This window comes from Cyprinodon tularosa, unplaced genomic scaffold, assembly GCF_016077235.1.
Source record: "Cyprinodon tularosa strain WSP-4 unplaced genomic scaffold, ASM1607723v1 ctg702, whole genome shotgun sequence".
NCBI lineage: Eukaryota > Metazoa > Chordata > Actinopteri > Cyprinodontiformes > Cyprinodontidae > Cyprinodon > Cyprinodon tularosa.
In genome coordinates, this window is record NW_024039455.1 from 62,171 (window position 1) to 84,851 (window position 22,681).

Below are 22,681 nucleotides of genomic sequence, written 5' to 3' on the forward strand. Positions count from 1 at the left end.
ACCTACTAAACACGAATGTTCACCTGATTTGACAAAGGGGGCAAGGAGATGATGAATCACAGATGTAGGGAAGAAGGCCATGATAACTCTAAAGAAAGCTGCAGAGACCCGCACCTCAAGTGGTAGACTCTGGTAACATTTCTGTTATTAATGGAACAAAGAAAATTGTAAAAAGTCCACTAAATTTAAAACCATACAGGAGTCAAACATGTAAAAGATGTTTGGCCAACATGCATGATTCTTTGGGAACAAATGAACAGTAGTGAAGCATGGTAGTGGCAGCAACATGCTGGTTGGATTCTTCCCTTTAAGAGGAAGGCAGCATCTGGCCAGAGATGACAAGAAGTCTAAACTTGAGCAAATTTTTGAAGAACTGGCAAACATTTCTGCACAAACAAAAAACCAAAGTAAAAAACATGCAAAGCTGGAGGAGGTGTTTCAATTAGAACCTACGACTATGACAGTAGCAGAATGTTTTTCCTTTCCCCCCATCTTTTACAATTATGGCCAGCATGGTCTTGATCTGTCTCATAATATCTAAAAATACGTAGACTAGGGCTGGGTATTTTCGCTAAAGCCCTGAATCGATTCGATTTTGATTCCTACAGTTCTAAATCGATTAATTTCGATTGGGTCTGTTTATGCATAATGAAAGTGGTTCAACTGTGTTTCAAAATACTCATGTGTTTTATTTTTTCCTGTCATATTAAACACAAAGCGCAAACTTGTAAATCGGACAGTTTAAACTTGAGATGTGAACAAAACTCTCAAAAGTGCAAACTTGTTTGTGAAAAGTGAAAAAGGGAAGCCTCACTCGAGCAAGCCGACGTGAAACAGCGGGGAATAAGCAGACATGCATGAGCTGCATTATCTTCACTGCACAAACCATATACTCTAACAACTACAGGGTGTTTGCTGGTCAGCCCATTTTTTTATGTCTTCAATCAACCTATTGGCTATATTTGCAGCTGTCTGGCTTGAAGTTGTCTTTCCTGCTCATTTGAATGTGAACGTAATGCCCGTCACTATAAAAGTAATTGATCTCATTCCCTAGACATCGATTAAATAGATTTTTTTTACCCAGCCCTAATGTAGACATTTCCACGTTAAAATATGAAGGAGGATGGACTACTATTGCAAGGCGTTGAATAACTGAATTAACTCAAGTCAAAAAAACAGAAAAGACAAACATCCAAAAAAGTAAAAAAAACTAAAACAGGCATGGGATGGAGAAGGGTTTATTGAACTAAATATGGAATGTACCAAACCTTTCAATAAATTACACAAAATGGAAGAAATACAAATGCTTGTACAAACCAACATAAAGGACACAAATCCTACAATGTCTGATTTCAGTGCTACACTCCACGGTATTTTTTCAGAGTTAAAGAGGCCTAAAGCAGACCTGGTTCATACAACAGGGTCATAAAACAAGTCAGGAGGAGAAACCTATATTCTCTTTAGTAGTGTCATTTGTTAGGAGGTCAGAGGTTTATCAGAGAATCATCAGGTCAGATTAACTGTGTACAAACTCTGATCAATGCTCACAAAGCAGCTCATTTTTATTCAAGTCAATCACTTCTTTAGACTTCAATATTATCACAATTTGATCAGAAATATGCAAAAACTAACAAGTTCATCCAGAATGTCTGTTTGCTTTCCATAGCTTTAGGAATGAAATGAATAAAATAATGTGGGATGATCAAGAGGGTCAGTTCTGGCAGTTTGAAAATAGGAAACATTGATTTGTTTGTTTATGGGATGTTTTGGTAGCTTTTCTCTCATTGGACCCTTTGTGAGCTCTGCACACCTCATTCCACTTTGCTGTAGTCCTCTGTGTGGCCTAGTACCTTCTTCCTCTGTCGTATCATATGGAAGTAAAGCTGGGGAAACACTGATGGGAGATACAGGGATGCAGGGAAATTAGTTAAAACAACAGGCAGGAAATAAGACCAAAGATTTCACAAATTCTTCTAAAAGCAGAGTTATGTACACATAAATAAATAATAGCAGCACTTTGTCCTAAAATAATTGTAAATGTATATTCTATGCACCAAAAAAATAAAAATTAAGTTTTATTGGATCATTATAATATCACTCTTAAAGTAAAAAAAGGGGAAACAAAATAACATTTAGTAAAAGATCCTTCAGCTTCAAAGATTCCAAAATATGCCAGTATAAATGATGAGCAAGATAAACACTAAAGACCTGGTACCAAGGTAATTATTCAAACCAATATGTTTCAGTCCCACTTATATAAAAATGTATTTTTTTTTAACTGTATGCATCTGATCAAAAACATAGCATAATCTTGCGATCTCTTTGCTTTAGTATTTTGTTAAAATTTTTTCATTCTTGATATTCTTGGTAATACACCAAGGGCCGGATCTATCAAAGGTTTGCGTGTATAAAAACGTGAGCTATTTCATTGCGCACGCTAAAAATGTACAAACTGATCTATCAACAGCGTGCTAAAAGGATTTGGTCTTTAAAACGTGCTAAAAAGCGCCTCTTATCCATTTAGTACTTTTTCTGCAATGAATATGCAATATTGGGCGTTTACACGCAAAAGTGCGTCTTGTGGGAGGAGAACATGTAAATATATTAATTTAGCACTCGCAAAGTGATTAATCAAACCTGAAAGCAATTTTGCTAACGGTATCTGACTTTATATTTAACACGTTTCAAAAGAAGGTGCACATGGTCTGTATGCGTAATTGCGCACACATGGCAGCGGTTATTGTCGCAAGAAGGAGACATCGAAATGAAGCAAGGAGATGCAGAGAACGCATTTTTTCACTCCTATTTTTGGAATGAACTAGGAAACGATCATCAAAACATGTCGTTTATCCAACATTGCCATTTTGGAGCTGTTGGGGGAACTCCGAATGGATTTGGAGCCAGCCACAAGGAGGACCCACGCAATACCAGCTATCACAGAACTCCTTGCAACATTGCACTTTTTTGCATCTGGGTCATTCCAGCGTACGGTTGCAGCGAGAGCTGGGATCTCCCAATCTAGTTTTTCAGAAGTGCTGTCCGACGTTCTAAATGCCATGTCGCCCTGACGCCCTACAGGAGAACCCCGACCTCCCCCCTGCGCCTGTGGAGCAACATGCCAATGCTGCGGGGATGCGTACGCGCAGTAATCTCATCCACAGTCACTTCTTGTAAGCCATTTGGTATGTGCATTTTTCTACAGGCCAATACAAAACACCTGTTTTTTTTTGTTTTGTTTTTTACTGCAGCGAAGTAGAAATTCAGCCACATACCACCTTAGGGAATAAAGGTTGCCAAAGTTTATATATATATATATATATATATATATATATATTTTTTTTTTTTTTTTTGGAGGGGGTGGGGGTGTCACTGTAAGATTTAAATTTCTTAATGCACTAGTTTGTACAAACTACTTTGCCGCAAACCACAAAACGCGCAAAACCATCATTTAAATAGGGCGTCTCCAACAGTTTTGCACCTGCCACCAGTTACGCAATCACTGTTAAATCACCCGCAAACCATGGTTCAGCCCCTCGTGCAAAATTCCAGTTTGCGAGCGCAAATTACTGCACGCAAAATTGGATCTTGATAAATCCGGCCCTAAGACGTCATGGTTTGAAATCATGCATGGAACGGCAGGTTCCTCTGCTTAAACCAGCACGTGTCAAGGCCTGTCTTTAGTTTGCCAATGACCATTTGGATGATCCAGAGGAGTCATGGGACAAAGTCATGTGGTCAGATGAGACCAAAATAGAACTTTTTGGTCATAATTCCACTAACAGTGTTTGGAGGAAGAAGAATGATGAGTACCATCCCAAGAACACCATCCCTACTGTGAAGTAATGGGGTGGTAGCATAATGCTTTGAGGGCGTTTTTCTGCAAATGGGACAGAGCAACTGCACTGTATAAAGGAGAGGATGACCGGGGGTATGTATTGGGAGATTTTGGGGAACAACCTCCTTTGAGGCTGGGTCTTTAAACATGACAATGACCCGAAGCACACAGCCAGGATAACCAAGGAGTGCCTCTGAATAATTATTTGCAGCTTTATCACACAACTAGTTAAAAAAATCATGTTTTGATTTCTTGATTTTTTTTATTTAGATTATGTCTCCATGGTTTCTGTGGGAGAAATCGCAGTGTATTCAAATACTTATTTGCCTCACTGTAGATAGATATCCATCTAGATCAGGGGTAACTAATTAAAAATCAGCGGGGTCTGAATAAAGAAAAATGACAACCAGTAAAGGCCCGGAGACATTTAATAATAATCCGTTACTTTTAACAGAATTTAACACTAAATTAAAATTAGGTTTTTATGCATCCATTTTATACATTCACTTTAAAAAAAAATATATATATATATATTTTTTTTTATATATATATATATAAAAAATATATAACTTTTTTCCATTTTAAACTCTAAAGTGTTTTTTGAATTAGAGAACAAAAGTCGTTCAGTTTGGTATATAAACAATTTCCTGATTCACATATTTTATAAAACGCCTGAACTGACATCCACATTTGGACAACATTTTTATATACCCCGATTGTCACTACAGCAGACAAAACAGCCCCGTGAACATGAAATACTAAGACAAGTTTTGCTTGTTTACTTACGGGGGATGTAGGAGATCATGACAAGGATGAGGAAGGTGTAGTAGTCGAAAGAGAAGTTATACTTGTTGGGGAGAGTGACGGAGTACAGGCCTGACTTCTGCACGTATGGCAGAGCTGCATAGATGGTCAGCAGTTCTCCGCTCACTCCCATCGGATACAGCACGATGAAAAACGTGTATCTGCAGTTGGAGATTTCAGACAAAACAGGCAGAAAGGGAAATAAATAATCCATCCTAATACTTTATTGATCACTTCTACAACGAGGGAGTGAGAGGTGGGAACCATCACTATTATAGGCAGCACTCTACTGTAGAAGAGATCCGTGTTGTAGGTTTGGAAAAATATTTTCTTAATAGAAAAAAAACAAGCATATACTGAGCAAACAAATACAATTGCAGCCAAGGCCAGAAAAAACACTCTGTTTAATCTCATTAGATATAGAAAATATAAGACATAGACAAATTGTACTCCAAGTTAACAACAGATTCTGAAAAGATTGTTTTAAGAAACTAAAGTGACAAAAGATAGAAATTTAAAATGAAGAAAAAACTGGATTTAAAAATCCATGAACGGATAATTTTATGTTGAGACCATCAAAATTAATATACAGGTAAAAGCCAGTAAATTAGAATATTTTGAAAAACTTTATTTATTTCAGTAATTGCATTCAAAAGGTGTAACTTGTACATTATATTTATTCATTGCACACAGACTGATGCATTCAAATGTTTATTTCATTTAATTTTGATGATTTGAAGTGGCAACAAATGAAAATCCAAAATTCTGTGTGTCACAAAATTAGAATATTGTGTAAGGGTTAAATTTTGAAGACACCTGGTGCCACAAACTAATCAGCTGATTAACTCAAAACACCTGCAAAGGGCTTTAAATGGTCTCTCAGTCCAGTTCTGAAGCCTACACAAACATGGGGAAGACTTCAGATTTGACAGCTGTCCAAAAGGCGACCATCGACACATTGCACAAGGAGGGAAAGACACAAAAGGTTATTGCTGAAGAGGCTGGCTGTTCTCAGAGCTCTGTGTCCAAACACATTAATAGAGAGGCAAAGGGAGGGAAAAACTGTGGTCAGAAAAATTGTACAAGCGATAGGGATCACCGCGCCCTAGTCAAGATTGTGAAAAAAAACCCATTCAAAAATGTGGGGGAGATTCACAAGGAGTGGACAGTTGCTGGAGTCAGTGCTTCAAGATCCACCACCAAGAGACGCTTGAAAGGATGGGTTTCAACTGCCGCATACCTCGTGTCAAGCCACTGTTGACCAAGAAACAGCGCGAAAAGCGTCTCACCTGGGCTAAGGAAAAAAAGAGCTGGACTGCTGCTGAGTGGTCCAAAGTCATGTTTTCTGACAAAAGCAAATTTTGCATTTCCTTTGGAAATCGAGAGTCTGGAGAAAGACAGGAGAGGCACAGGATCCACGTTGCCTGAAGTCTAGTGTAAAGTTTTCACCATCAGTGATGGTTTGGGGTGCCATGTCATCTGCTGGTGTCGGTCCACTCTGTTTCCTGAGATCCAGGGTCAACGCAGCCGTCTACCAGCAAGTTTTAGAGCACTTCATGCTTCCTGCTGCTGACCTGCTCTATGGAGATGGAGATTTCAGGTTCCAACAGGACTTGGCGCCTGCACACAGCGCAAACTCTACCCGGGCCTGGTTTACGGACCATGGTATTTCTGTTCTAAATTGGACAGCCAACTCCCCTGACCTTAGCCCCATAGAAAATCTGTAGGGTATTGTGAAAAGGAAGATGCAGAATGCCAGACCCAAAAACGCAGAAGAGTTGAAGGCCGCTATCAGAGCAACCTGGGCTCTCATAACACCTGAGCAGTGCCAGAAACTCATCGACTCCATGCCACGCCGCATTAATGCAGTAATTGAGGCAAAAGGAGCTCCAACCAAGTATTGAGTATTGTACATGCACATATTTTTCATTTTCATACTTTTCAGTTGGCCAACATTTCTAAAAAAATCCCTTTTTTGTATTAGCCTTAAGTAATATTCTAAGTTTGTGAAACTCGGAATTTTGGATTTTCATTTGTTGCCACTTCAAATCATCAAAATTAAATGAAATAAACATTTGAATGCATCAGTCTGTGTGCAATGAATAAATGCAATTACTGAAATAAATCAAGTTTTTCAAAATATTCTAATTTACTGGCTTTTACCTGTATGTGCAGACACGGAACATGTCTGCTGTAAAAAAAAAAATGTAAATAAAAACTTCAGAATCTCATTTTCCTTCAGCCCTGGAACTGTACACTCATTTTCCACAGATAAGAAACCAATTTCTAGGGTGCAATTCAAAAGGAACTTAAATAGCAGTGCAGCGGCCTCTCTTGCTACTTAGCAACAAAGACTGCAGGGAGAGAAACACTTAACTGTTGCCTTGGTTGAAGACGCTGATAAACTCAGTCAAATAAAGACGTGGAAACAGAGGATTTGCGTTTGACAATTTGCCTTCAAGCTTATGCTTTTGCGCTTGACAAGGATGTTTGGGTCCTTTACAACAAGGAGGACGGCCATCATATTTCCCTACAGTATTCACAGCGACGTGTAAACAGTGTGAACAGTCAAATGAAGCAACAAGTGGTTCAAGTTACTTATGCAAAGAGTTATGTAAAAAGGGGATTCTTTACTAAAGCAACTACATTTTAGTCTTTAGAAAGCCAACAGCTTGAGTCAAATCAAAGTATTGTGTGGGTTTTTCCGTTTCTCTCAAAATGCCTTGTAATTATTTTGTTACTGAGGTTTTATTTTAAAGACATGGCACTGCATTAGTCACAAGTGAAAAGAACATGGTATGTGGTCCTAACCCACCTCTGGAAGTATCCCTCTACCATTTTTGTTTTTACACATCTAAAAACTTAAAGTTATAAAAGGCGTCATTGTGAAATGTAGTTGTGGAATAACTAAACAGACGCAAATAAAAATAAAAAAAATTGTAGAAAACTTAGAGAACATATACTGCTGCATTTCTTTAACATCATATTCACACACAAAAAAATAAGGTAATAAAGCATAAGAGATAAAATGTATGCTACGTTTACCCAGAAAAAACATCCCCATCTAAATGATGACAGCCTTTTCTCCTCCAACATTGATGGAAAAAAAACAGTTTTCTGCAATTTAGGCAGATACAGACCAGTAAAGTAGCCATAGATGTCCCAAGGTTTTCAGATCTGCATCTCTAGTATTAATCCCTATTATAACATTTAAATGTACTTTATGCAAAATCTTTTTTGGTTTATACAGTATACAGCACAATTTTACACTTTTGTTTATGTGAAGAACCCACAACATGAAGGGTGCTGGAGAGGGCTAACTATAATGAAGTCTTCTAGTTTGGTTTCTCCATAAGCTACGGTGAAGGATTGAGAAGCTGGAACAAACCAAAGATTCATGTAGTATTTTAAAGCTGTTCATGTTTTTAAATTTCAAGCTTACACAGATTAACTTGTCCTTTAGAAAAGTTTCTTTTTAAACACTTTTGATTTTTTTAGGGATTCTTTGACAAGATTCTCACAATATTTTGCTGTAATTTTGGCCCATTCCTTCAGACAGAACTGATCTAACTGAGCCTGGCTAGGAGGTCAACTTCGTCACAAATTTTTTGGTTTTCCAATTTGTCAGGGATTTAGCTCGTTGCAATAGCAAATAAAGAGATTTTCTTGTCCTCAAGCCATATATAAAATGCACCAGCTATACCTTATTGGGGAGATGTTAGTTGGATATTTCCAGATGGCATATCTTTCCTTTAGGATGCTTCCATTTTGTGAAATGGAGGAAACATTGCTGGAGCAAAACCGCCAACTGAACATAATGCAATTCCCCAGGATCTTCACAGTTTAGGGTAAGTTCCTAAAAATGTAATGCTGGCCGTTACTGAAAGGTTTAAGTATAATTTCATAACAGACACATGCCTTTATTGCGTCTATAATGTTTCATTTGGAGTCATTGGTCTGGTCCGTCTTGCCTGTCCATCCATGTCTGTAAAGGACTCCTTTCATGATCGAAAATTACAGGTTTTCTGTTAAGATTCTGGAGTTGCATCACTAACTTCTATCACTTGTTCAATAAAGTCATGAGGAGCTGGAGCTTATCCAGCAGTCTATAGACAAAAGGTGGGGTACGCTATGGACACCTTGCCTGTCCAATTCAGGGTAACATGCACACAATCACACTTGACAATTTAAGGTCTGAACACGCCAGATATAATTTAGTGTCCCATCCTCATTTTGGTTTGACCTAGTATGCATTACTTTCACAGCTATGTCATGGGAGACACTGTGGAGAGTGATGCCCCTCTGATTTGAAGAAAAATCTCTAAACTGGACAGTAAACCAGCTGTCCTTTCAGGTTTGGAAACAAAACGAGTTGAACTTGCATATAGCAAACGGGGCAGAATCAGATATAGACGGTAAATAATAAATAAACGTTTCAGTAAACTGTGTAAATTTACCCATAGTAGGAGGTCAGAATTACACAAACAGATAAAGTAAAACTCTTTGACCTTTAGCTGAATGGGTGTAATCTGGGTATAAACTGTGGTAGTTTTTTCCCCCCTCAAGCTTATTAAACTAAAAATACTTACCATAACCCAACCTACTTTTAAGGTTTGATTAAATGTATAAACTTATAAATGCTGCAAGCTTCTCTAGTTCTACTGTGTTTCACTGTGCATCTAAGGCGCCTATAGGTACCAATGTTGACTGAGCAGGACAATGGATCGCCCCATTGCTCTTTATGTGCTCAATGTCCTGTAAGACTAAAACGCTGCTTAGATAAACTGAGCAAATATATAACAGGAAGCATTATACGAGTAGGTCTACAGAAAGGTGAACAAAAAACACACTGTCTGGTGTTTTCCTTGGTCTTCATGGTGCTGTTAGCTTATCTGAGAAACCTGTGAAGTCTTCCTGGAACAACTGGTACTAAGAATAACCTAAACACCAGGGTTGCCATGGTACTAACATGTCAAAGAAAAATATTGAATGACTTTTTGAATAGCTGCAACGATCTTTTAAAGGCACGTGTTTTTTTCTCCACAGGAACAATAATTATTACTTACTACAATATGTTAATATTCATATTTATTTATTGGGGGAAACCAAAAGGAAGCAGAAAACCCAGCCCTCAGTAAGGGAAAAACATTGTATAAATGCATCACTTCCCTGGTATTAAAGGTATGAAAGGTATCCGTCCTCTCCACTTTAAAAAAGATGTGCATGAGGCCTCTTCTCATACACTTTGTAAACACTATTTCTCTTCAACCCTCGGCCATTTTCAAAGAGCCACAGAAAAAGGTGGGCTTCAATGAATGTCTGAAATTGTAGCTCACCACACATAAATGCCTGAAAGTATGCATGCCCAGAAAAAGATAGCTAATGGGAGGAGCATGTAGGACAGCCTTTCGTAAACATATCACAAGAATGATTGATAATTAGGACGACCTCTTATTTAGATGATCCACCTGGAAATAAAAGATCTATACCTTTAAAATAAGACAAAAATGGTTCCAACACAAACATTTTTTTGCAGAGTAAACGAGGATCTGGGTTCAATGAGACCTAAGCTGATTCTCACTTTCCTGCGTTGATTCGCTTGATTCTGAACGATTGGTTCTGAAATGGACTGCGTCATCAGGTTGTCTCTGTTTGTCAAACCAACATTTATGAAAATGGCGTTAAATTATACCAGCCAATAAGCTTGATATGCCACTGTTTAAAGAGTCTGAAGAGTCTGACCCTCTGAAGTTGCTCTCAAACATACTTGTCGTGTCGTTAAATTGTAACATACACATAGTGAGCATGTGGCAACGTTTGGCATTTGCTTTTTGGTTGCCTGTCCTAGGGCTGCAACAATGAATCGATAAAAATCGACTTTTAAGAGTGTTGGCAACGAATTTCAATCGATTAGTTGTGTCGCGCGATTAATGCGTCATCCGCCGCAGTCGTCATCACTGCCACTTGACTGAAACAGGGGGGGGAAAAATACAGCACAGCGAGCCAGAGCCGCAGGTGAGCAAAGGCTGTTTTCAAAAGGGAATAACGTCAACTGTTCTAATGACTGATACCGCAAACACAGGTCGAGCAAAGTCCTCTAAAATGTGGGAGAACTTTAGGCTTTGTAAAGCGAAAAAACTTGTAACAAGCAACTTTTGCAAAAACGAATTAACATGGCACCGAAGCACCACTGTTATGATGCAGCAACTGAAAAGAAAACACGATGGAGCCTTCGATGGCAGTGAAGAGAGCTGATCAGCAGGGTGAGTATCCATGTTTGTTTCATTTTAAAGTGGGGAAACGTAACGTTAGTTTCTCAGGTAGCTCGTCTGATGCTTTCCTTACCTTGTTAATAGGTTACAGACAGTGATAAGGTTGGCTACTTGTTTTACTTTCAATTTCATTTGAATTAGCTTAAGCAGCGTTTAGATTTACATTATAAATAAATTAACTTGCAAATTATGAGGGCAAGGCTTTTAAAGTTTAAATCTTCTGGCAAAGATAAAGTGAAGAAGATCCTGCAATTGATGGAAGTAAAGCAGAATAAAATCCAGCAAGATAAGTAATATGTCAATTCATTATATGCTACATTCCCATATGAATATTTGTCTTTGGAGGATGTGTTTTTAGCACCCCTAGTTCTCTCATTTTCATTCCAAATACAATTTATAATTTGAATCACAGGGCTATTTTTATCTCTATGGTTAAGTATTTTCTCAAGTAGCAACTTTAACTGCTATACTTTCCTGTCTTAACCCATTTAGGCCGGGAAAGCATTACCGCATTTCTACCATTCAAGCCGGGGGTGCTGTTGCGTCATTCTACCATTGACGCCGGGAGAGCATATAAGTCAAGCAAGAAGAAAGAAGTTTTTTTCAAGCAAACATGGAGGAGTTTGACAGAGAAGAGTTGTCGGAAGGCAGTGATTTTGAGGAGTGTGTCGGCTTTGATGACGGTATAGATGAAATGATGACTTTGAACGCGCTGAACCAATCGAACTACCACCGCAATGCACGGAGTGTTTTCAACCGCACACCTGGAGTGAAAGTTGATTTGCCTGCAGACGCCACACCGCTGCAGGCATTTGAGCATATTTTTAATGAAGAACTTTGGATGCATCTAGTTACCGAGACGAATAGGTACAGTGACCAAACAAACCAAACTCCAACAAGAGCAAAGATGGCAAAGTGGTCACCCGTGACTGTGACGGAGATGAAGACATTTATTGGGCTGTGTATGTAAACCTCTCTTCAGGACGCAGTTCCCCCAAAATATGTCCCGGGACAGATTTGTGGCCATCTGGAGGTAGGTTGTATGCAATTTATAACACAGACATATGCATTATTATGCATAATAATACTGTTAATAAGTAATCATCAGATAGTTATTTATGTAATGTTTGTTCTTTATTTTGAAAACGTTTTATATTGCACATTCTCAATGAAGACATGATCACATATGGAAAAAATAAAAGGTTGAATTTTTTTTTTTTTTTGATTACTGCTTTTCACATTTTTTTTTTGGAAGAATTTTAAAGATAAAATATATTTTGAGTTCTATCTGCTACAGAAGCTGAGATATCAATAATTAAGGCGTTGACACAGTTGCTGAATTTACAGAAAAACTTCAGGTTTTAGGGGTATTTTTTAAAATCGGCCATAGGTTTTTAAGGTGTTTTTTCCAGGCGTTTTAGGCCTAAATGGGTTAAAAGGCAGAACTCTTCTAGTCTAAAAAAACTCATTTGTTGAAATGGGGGACGTATTTGAAAAGTTAATTTGTATTTTACAGTAATGGAAAATAAATTAGAAATGAATTGAATATTTAAAATTTAAAGGGCACATCAAAAATAATATTAGAAGTTTTTAAATGAAGACTACAACTTTTCATTTATGTCTGTAGATGGATAAATGAGGAAGTTTCAAAAATGCAATACTATTGCAGAACTCATTCTTTGAGAAAAAATATTTATAAATCAAAACATTTCTAATTATTTACACTAAATATTATATAACGTTATAAATGCAAATTCTAGTTTTATGCTTTCTGCTGACATGCTGCAGGGGTATAATTCAACAGTCCTTCTTATTACAGAAGAAAACAACAAACAATGACAATGACATGGTGGGAAAGACATGCACACCACAGCAAGCAGCTGTCTTGACTGAGAGAGACTGGATATATTTATCCTATTGTTTGAACCCCTTAGGGGCTTTACAAAGTACTCCATATTTTGTGGATGTACAGCTACATTTCTCATGTAAGTTTGCGTAGTTTTAACACAAACATTTATTTTTTATATTGCAACAGTACAGTTAATGAGCAACCTGTACTTGCGTGCCTGTTTGTTCTGTCTAAAATGTTTATTTTGGAATAAAGAGGTCAATATTAAAAAATATTTTTTGTCCGATCGATTAATCGAAAAAATAATCGGCTGATTCATCGATTTTTAAAATAATCGTTAGTTGCAGCCCTAGCCTGTCCATCTGCCTCATTGAAAAATAACTTTAAACAATGCTTTTGTGTTTGCCTTATTGTGTAAGATGGTTGCATAAGTTGTTTTATTTTTTCCCAATGGTTGATCTCGCAATGTTAAGAGTTTAATGGTGCGTTACATTTGTCCTCATAAATTGAAATTTCCAACTTCAAAGATGCAAAATATAATATTCCTTTAAAAAAATATTTTTAACAATCACAAAAGTTTTGGCCACAATTCCTTTTCATTTGATTGAGATTTGTTTTTGTTTGAGTGAATAATACTGATTCAAAATTATCCCCATATATATGTAACACTAAGTCATTCATTAAGGCAGTACTTGTAAGTCTTTATAAGACAAAATGACTAAGTGCTGTATATATGGGCAGAAAACCATGTAGAAGAGTGTTTTCGTCATTGTTATGGAGAGCAGCTGCAATGCCCGTTAAAAATACAAAGTGGAACGCCTTTACCTCAGAGATCATGTTGCTTGTATTTGAACAAAATTTGAAAAATGGTTGGTTTTGAATGACATTGCATCGTCCTGATAATACTGAGAGGCAAAGTCTTTTACCTTGCCCACTTGATGAGGTACGGCAGGTGATTAAGCAGGCTGAAGGTGTAGAAAGAGTAGCGGATGATCTCTGTGACGGTCCAGGCCGCGACAAACAGCAGCACACTGTCCTCGTTTTGTACCTACAGAAACACATGCACAGATGGATGGATGGATGGATGGATGGATGGATAGAGAGCGGACAAGGAAAAAGATGGGCTTGCATCATGCTTTAGACTGCGGAAAAAGCCCAACAACTTCATCAACTAATGACCATGCTTTTCTTTCCGATACTTAAATGATAAAATCACACTGCAGGCTCATGGACACGTTCTTTAAATAGTAGGTTAAAACCAAAGAAAATATATTGTTAGAAAGATAAGCACACAGATATGTTCAGCTGACAGGCATTTACATTAAATAGAAAGACCACAGCTTCAGAAAAATGTCAGTACAGTTACTCTTAGAAACTAAAACATCAGAGGTATCAATTAAAGTTTTTTCATATTCATTCCTGAAACCCTGCAGCAAGACCTTCTGTATTTACTCACACATATAATCTCCTCCGATCTATGAAACGGGGCAAAGAGCGAATCATCTGGTCACTTAGGTACATAAATGTTTGAAGCCATGTTAAACATATGATGAAATAAAAAAAAAATGACAGTGAAAAACTGTAAATAAACTCTGTACCTCTCTGACACTGTGAGTGACGGCCCAAGTGAGAAAGACCCGAGACATGACCTGGAATCCCGTCAGGACCACAGAGGATGGTACGATCCCTGAAATTAAGAAAAAGTTAGGATGAATTTGTTCCACAGCAAAAAGGGCAAATCTGATAGGATACTTAAGCCAAAAAGCTAGTAAGTAGATATTTTAATGATAGGTTATCGGCAGCTGAGCCACAAGAGGAAACATATTATTAAAAGAAAGAACTCAAACATCTGTTAAACTATTCTGAGCTCATAGTTTGATCATATTATTGTATTCTAATACCAAAGCTTAGCTGCTTTGATGACCCTAATAAATTCTACTAAGCACAATATGTTCACAGAAAGACGTGGCAGTGAGGAGGGGAACTGTACAGACACTCACCTACAGCACAGTGCAAGATCTGTGAAATAAGAGAAAACATTACTAAACATGAATCTAGAGCTAAAACACAACATCAGTTGATTCTGAATTCAACCTTAGCAGCACAAAGTTACAAAACATCTGTAAAAAGTAATTCATAGATTTTCCATTTCTTTTATATTAAAGCAAACTAACACTGCTGAGTCTTTATTACCATCAGTGCTCTGAAGATGTACCAGTAAATTTAATATATACACAACGTAATAATAATATATACACAACATAATAATTAAGATCTGCAGAATACCTCATTTTATTTTCTAAGTAGTGTATATTGTAGATTTTGAAAATTAAATGATTTGTTAAACGTTAATTCTCCAGTGAAATCCCTTATTTACAGCAGATCTGGACATGATCACAGTAGTTTAATATAAATATATAAAGCATCAAACTGTTATTTCTGTGTCTTTAAGTCAGAATTGTCAGGCAATGCTAGGTTATGAGGTTTATACCCAACAACTCTTCAAAGATAAGAGAAAGCAAGGCTTTGGCTGGACACGCCTTTGTTGGCCTGGTGCCGTTTTTGACCAAATGAAACTATTTGACTAAAGAAACAAACAAGTGTTGCATCCTAAACATAGCTATTTATATCCCAGAAACGGCGTACAGATACAGGTGAACGGCAGCATCATCATTAATGCTCTGAAAGCCAGCACTGGTTATTTCTTAGTGTGTATCTAACCTCTAGAAGAGCCCCCGTCTGAAAGAACTTCAGCGGCTTTTCTATAGAGTAATAGAGCCCATGGTAGCTTCCTCTGGCCAGGTAAGCTCGAACCAGACCCACTGCGATCACCAGCCACCTGGAAGCAGGAAGAAAGGCAGAGTTACATTTAGAAACCCCAGACTTGCTCAATACCTGATCTTATCGGGATAGCTAATGGCTGGTGTGCAACAAAGAGAAGTACAGCAAAGGGTTCAAAGTTCAACATAAGCATGTCTGAGGTGACATAACCTGTTCATTCATCAGACAGAGGTTCTTCATATTTACAGCTTCAGAACGGCTAACTGTTTCATGCAAAATGAAGAGAAAAAGTTGTGGGAAATAAGATTTCTCTACATATACTCTTCTAGCCAATCACAGAGCAGCTCGCCTCACCGGTTTGTACACCTCCAGACTGGAAAAACCTGTGAGGCGAGCTGCTCTGTGATTGGCAAGAAGCTGGACCCGCTGGGGACGGTGGTAGAGACAAGGACATCTAACAAACTGCTGGACATTATGAACAATGCCAGCCACCCTCTGCACACTGTCTTCACCACTCAGAGGAGCCTGATAAGTGAGAAATGGCTCCTCCCCAAATGTAGGACCAACAGACTGCTGAACTCCTTTGTTCCTCAATCCATTGAGCTGTACAACTCCTCACTTGGGGGAAGGAAGAGGTGATCGGAAGAGGGACAAGGGTCAGCACCCCCCTCTTTGGGCATCTTATGCAAAACATTACCTGTTATCATTCATGTGCAATATTCTCTCTCACAGTGCAATAACATATTCTAACTACTGTGTAGCCTGTGTAATTTTTTTACTTATTAGGAGGTCAGCACATATCTCTAGTACCATTGCAACAATCCAAGCTCTCAGATATTTTTATATCTAAGGGAAACATATTCCAGGACATTTCAACTTTTTTCTTTTATGCTTTTTTGGTACTTATATACACTCTTTTGATATGGTCTGTCATATTTTTATCTTTAATGGCATCTTTCAACTCTTTGTACTTAGCAACTGGAACCAGAATTTCCCTGAAGGAGTAATCCCAAGGGATAAATAAAGCTGAGTCTAAGTCTAAGTTAAGTCTACATACATGACTCCCCCTGTTGCTGTGCACTGCCAATCAGCTCCATGAAAGCAAGTTTCGAAACATATTACCTTTATTTATAAAAAGGAAAAAAAAATAAACACGTATTGCTTGTTTTTTTGTTACAGCACAATAAAAGTTGAGATGCTCTGATCATTATTACTCCACTAAAACATTTTCGTTGAAAACTATGCCAAAATATTTTACAATTAACACCTGCATAATCTTAAAATGTCAAAAACCTGTTGAAAATACTTTCTTTTGTGCTAGTTTTAGTTTTTAACCACATCTCTAAAAAAAAATAAACAACTTAATCTATAGCTGGGTTATCACTTTTATTGATTAAACCTTTTTTTAAATGAAGATTTAATTTTTGAAAACTTGGACCTCCATTGCTCAGAATGACTCAGTTCACGACTTTTCGTTCTTAGAGGTCTCCTCATACCTGCTAAATTAGCTCATTCTGTGAAACCACTAGATGAAAACTGTTAGTATGTTATATTTTAATAGTTTGCGGGTTTTTTTGTTTTGTTTTTACAAGAAGATTTCACAGCTTAAATTTCACTGCCTTTTAAATTAGGCTCACCTCCCAAAGAGGATGATAGAAATCAAAACTATTTTTTAACAATATATGCCATTTGTCATCATCATTATGAAACTTAAGTGAGAAAAAAAATTAATTAAAAGCGAAACAATAATAATTTGGTGGTAAAAAGAAGAAAAAAACTCACTTTTTTCACCAAAATTCATCAGAGCAAATAAAGTCATTGTTAATTAGAAAGCAGCAAAAGAACAGAGCGGCTCCTCCTAAAGCTGCAGAGGCATCTGTAGACACTTTTCTTTATGCATGTGTGGTCTCACTTCAGTTTGTACCTTAAAAGTCCTGCCATAGAAATTTCTCAAGTATTACATTTGGATGACTTAAATATTTGGCATAAAAATGTTTGGTATTTACCATGGTAACAACAGAGGCTCTAAGAGCAAAAATTAGGCCAAAACAGTACAATAAATTTGTAAATAAGCTCATTTTAGAATATTTTCAGCTTCACCTTGAAAATGCTTTGTAATAAATAATGAATAAGCCTTTGCTGATCAATTATTAATAAAAAAAAAAGAATAATCAATAGACATTAATAATAAATTGCAACCCAAAGACAGGATTAAACGTGCAAAGTGAAACACTAGAAATTTTAGGTTATGATAACATAATCAGCACATAGCTACAACGGACATAGAAACAGAAACTCTGGTCATTCTATTAGCTCACTCTGATTCCCTACAAAGTCTTTCCGTTTAAGCTAAGGTGAGACCTTTGGTTATTACCGTATACATAATTTTTGTTCTTTAAACACAATTTTTGTGAGTTTTTTTCTTTTTTTTTTCCCATTAAATTAACAAGTAGGATTTGGAATAAAATATAAACAGTGTTCACTGAAGAGGGAGCTAAAACTACTGAAGCTGCCAAACTGATGGATGAGGGAGTAAGGTCTCCCAGCAGCTAGCGTTGGCCTACAACGTTTGTGTGCTGATTGTGCTTGGTGCAAAAATTCTTTTCATGCTCAAACAGGACTAAGCAAACACTATCAGGATGATTGTATGACATATTTTGTATATACATATTAGAGGTGAGTATTGGCATGAGTGTTGCGATTCGATACATATCGCGATACTTGGGTCACGATACGATATTATCACGATATTGCAGTATCACTATATATTGCCATATTTTCCCCAGCTATCAAAATCAAATGATGAGATAAAACAGCAAGTGCTGTATATTTTTATCAGAAAATATTGATTAGGTATTATTATCCATGTTGTTTGGGGTTTTCTTCCACTGTGACTGCCTCATATACAGATTTGGTGCTGCACGCACAGTTAAAGGGCTCCACAGCGCTTTCTGCCAGAGTGGTGGTGCAGAGGTAGCCCATTTTCCCATCAATGTTTTATGTAACTATTTTTTTTTTTTTTGAAAATCGATACTAAGAAGTGAAAGATCGATATTATATTGGGCAGCCGAATATCACAATATATCGCCAAAACGATTTTTTCCCACACCCCTAATATATATGAGTATTTTTTGCTGTACAAATAGCATTCGATTGGTCAGTTTAAAAGAAGAGCTAACTCCAAGTTAATTCACAATGAACCCTGCAATATTAAAATGGACAGATCTGATATAATATCTTATGTTCTGTTGTCTTTAAATATCAGGTATTGTCACATTGGATGCCAGTTTTATATTTTTCCAGCTAAGAGGGCCCTGTGGCACTGATGTAAAGCAGCTTGTCTTTGTAGATAAAAGAAACAGCACTTCTCATCGAACAACAGTGGCAATCTGGGAAGATCGTATTGTTCTGAATGGTCTCATAACACTCCACATCTGTCAACATTCTGTACAGCAAGAACCTTCCTTATCCTATTCTGAGACCAACTGTGTTTCCTCTTTTCCCCCTTGATAGACAAATTTCTGGAGTTAAGTCATTTCAACCTTGATTGTATAACTTTTGTTGGTTTTAGACAAACTGCCCTTTGTCCAGGGATTACAGATGAAAACTGATTTTGGCTAATTATGGTTCATTTACATATTGTCAATTACTGTCTATTGTCCCTACCAAATCAATGAATCCCTAAAGCATCATATTTACTTAAACACAGGTAAAAAATTGCTTTGGAAAACTGTTAATTTCCTTTCATTTTTTTTTGTATTGAAATATATGTATATATATATTCCTAAAGTTACAGACTAGTAGGAATAGTATCTTACACTGGAAAGCAGTCTATTGGTGGAAAAAAAAGAAAAAAAGGGAGCATCAATTACTCTTTTAAACTGAAAGTTTGGCCACAGCAACATTTAAGAAAGCCCCCCCTCACTACAAAACAGGCCCTGCAAACCAGTGCCTCAGTAGAAAGTGGAATAAATGTGACTGAACTGGTTGGTACAGAGAGACACCCAGCACATCATTATGCAACAGTTTAAAAATCAGAGCAATAAAAAGACACGTGGAGGCATTTATCAGCTTCCATTTATCGTCTGACGTTATGAAATAACTGTCATCAGATTATTTAAGAAGGAATCAACACTACTAACAACCCAGTATCAAAACTTTAGGCTGCTGCTTCATACTACTGACTGCTGATTACAATCAGCTTAAACTCTCAAAAAAAGCAGCTAGAGGTTTGCCTTTTAAACAGGCAGGTTTCTGATTGGTCGGCTGTTGTGGCCTCATCAAGGACTGCAAACCATTCTACACCAAATATACTTTCCATTCCTGTAGGACTCAAAGCATATATAAATCATTTTTATTTAAGGGATAACGTTTGCATGAACTTTGATAAATGAAAGAAAGAAACGGGTCAGGTGGAGCGACAGCGAGATATGTAGCACTTGCCACAAAAATCAAAGTAGTTTTAGTAATCCTAACCTTTCTAAAAGGGGAAAATTAAAGACAAATTCGAATTTTGAGAAATAAAAAAAACAAAAACAAAACATAACTAGCTTTTATATAAACAATTAAAGGCACACTATGCAACATTTTTCAGTTAATTAATGTGTTCCATAACGTTATGGATGATTAAATGAGTCATTTCAGGTTGAACAAAGGTATTCTCGGCCGCCCTGGTGGTCTGTGGGGGAAATACTGCACTTGCAACTGCAGGAGCACCGACCCGCACCCACAGGCTCAAAAGTCTCGTGAGAGTCAGTCTTGCTTTACGGCGAGAACTGCTACACCCCCCAGTTAAAAGCATGCTCGTTGCTAGCACAGTGGCAATCTTTGTGCAGTAATGCTACGTTCACGCAGCAAAAGCATGTCTGCTGCTTCATTTTTGCTGCTTGTACCAGTTGCTGCTCTGGCTGCGCGGTGCAAAAGTGTGTCAGAGGCGCATTGGGCGGAGCTTCACTAACCTTTCTCTGCCTTGCAGCTATATTTGCTGTGATCAGTGGGAATAAAGTAGTTTTAATATGTTTTTAAGTGAGAAAATACACCTGAAAACGTAATCAGTGCAGTCAGTTCATTCAGATTATTATCCTGCCTTCAATATTTTTTCTGTCGGAGCCGCTCAGACCCCAGCGGGGCGCCGACAGTATGGATCCCTTCATCAGCAGCGGTTCACCGCGGCAGCTGGTAGGTGTTTTTCATCTAAATAATCCAAACTGCATATTCTGCCGGCAGATTTCTGCATTTTAAGTTAATTTAGGCGTCAAACTGTTTAAGAGGAGTGATCATCAGCGCTGTGTCTCTCTCCCTGCGTTAAACGCGCCCGATGCGCTGCTTCAGCTGCTCAGACGTGCTGCGCCTGGTGCTCAAAACGCGCCGCTGGACCTTTTGCTGCGCCTTGACGCGCGTCAACCATTGACTTTGCATGTAAACTCGCTGCTTCTGTCGCGCCAGCTACATCCAGTGTGAACGCAGCATTAGTCATTCGCTGCTAAGCTCAAAACAACCGCGCCTGGCTTGACGGAGAAACCAGGAGAACAGCTGAGCATATTTACGACAGTGCACTTTTACTTTCGCCCTCTGGGGGGAGCCTCGCTGGAAAATCAACACCGGTTGCATAGTGTACCTTTAAAGAACAATATGGATATGTAATAAATCTTACTATCCTAATCACAGGTTCCCAAACTTTTAAATTAAATGAATAAATATTAAATGTATTTTCTTTTTTAATGGAGCTTTTAATTGTTATTGTATTTTGTGCAATATTTGAATCAATGCAAATAAAACTCTTAAATGTTAAAGATAAATACTTAATGGTACATTCACACATATGTATTTCATATATTATTTTGCCCCTCCATATACCTCAGGGGTCACATCACAGTTATTGTGAACAATCGTCTAAATTTGTGCCTTGTTTGTATATTTCAATTTTATTTTAAGAGATGCCAGCCTTTATTAATGAATTAAAATAATTGAAATAAATATATTAAAACTAAAAATTATTTAAATTAGCATTACCACTGTTATTATTATATTTGCTGTGTAATTTATTTGCTGTGTATAATTGTAATTGTCCCCTATATAAATAAATGTGCATCTGAACCAACAGGCCCAGTGTGGGGCATAAATGCACACTGTGTGCAAACAATGATCCATCTGTTTTATTATTATAATCTGGAAAACAGCAGGGGGTCACTGCTTGCTTGTCTGTCTGATTAACATAAAAACAGCATAACAGGCAGAATTTTCAAAGTAAATGTATAAAATGTCTCACGGCTTGTGCATTAAAATATTTACCGACAAGAGAATCATGTAAACCTTTACATTTTCCCTTACGTGCAGTTCTGATTTGCTGAGCAGCACAAACACACGCTCTACCACAGCATTAGCACGAGGAAGCACGCTACCTACCCGGCTGTCATAACAACATTGTAAATAACCAAGTAGGCCGTTGCCAGGGCGCCCGGCCCTTTCTTCTTTTTCGGGGCCACATCGCTGTGGGCCGCTTTGCTTGTCCCCTGAGCAGCTGCCGACATGACTCCAACTCCCGAACGGTCTGTAGTCCTTCACCACGGCGGCTGTCAGCTTCACCGAGACAGGAAGACAGCGGGAGCTTCCACCGGAAGAAGCCGGATGAAGCGAGATGCTCAGCTGCGCATCACTTCCGGTTTTGTTTTTGCCGCTTCCGCTTTAATTTTAATTTGTAAAATGGCATGATATTTAGACAGAAAGACTGTTTTGATTTCAAAATTTGTTTGTGTAGTCTATATACATATTCGCTGAAGCTGAGCTGATTCATCACAGACGAGCTAACTTTACGAGAACTCAAGAGAAGCGCTGGAAGGTTTTTATCTTGAAAAACAAAAATGTCCTTTCTCTTCTTCCTCTTCTTCTTCTTCTTCTTCTGGCTATTTATTTGACTCAAAGGGACAAACTGCAGGCAGAACCTCAGCTTGATGCGGTGGCTCTGTGGAAGTGTAACAGCCACTGAGGAATTGAAGGGTTGTTTACAACTGCGGGGTTTTAATAGTGTTTTGTGCACATTTTCTACTGAGGGAGAGCTAAAATATAACAAGCTGCTAATATATTAATGTATTGTTGACCAGAGTTTTTAACTGTTTTTTTGTTTGTTCAATCATTGTTCAA

The 22,681-nt window shown here is 37.7% G+C and overlaps 1 protein-coding gene across 1 annotated transcript; it reads right to left on the bottom strand.

Moving 5' to 3' along the window:
• Window positions 1–1,769: 1,769 nt before the first annotated feature.
• Window positions 1,770–22,154, bottom strand: hacd2 (3-hydroxyacyl-CoA dehydratase 2). Its single transcript, XM_038268559.1, has 7 exons — window positions 21,947–22,154; window positions 15,482–15,599; window positions 14,761–14,779; window positions 14,359–14,447; window positions 13,687–13,808; window positions 4,622–4,800; window positions 1,770–1,894 (listed from the first exon to the last, which is right to left on the bottom strand). Exons 1-7 carry the CDS (start codon window positions 22,069–22,071, stop codon window positions 1,812–1,814), a joined length of 735 nt encoding a protein of 244 aa, XP_038124487.1. The 5' UTR covers window positions 22,072–22,154; the 3' UTR covers window positions 1,770–1,811.
• Window positions 22,155–22,681: the final 527 nt, after the last annotated feature.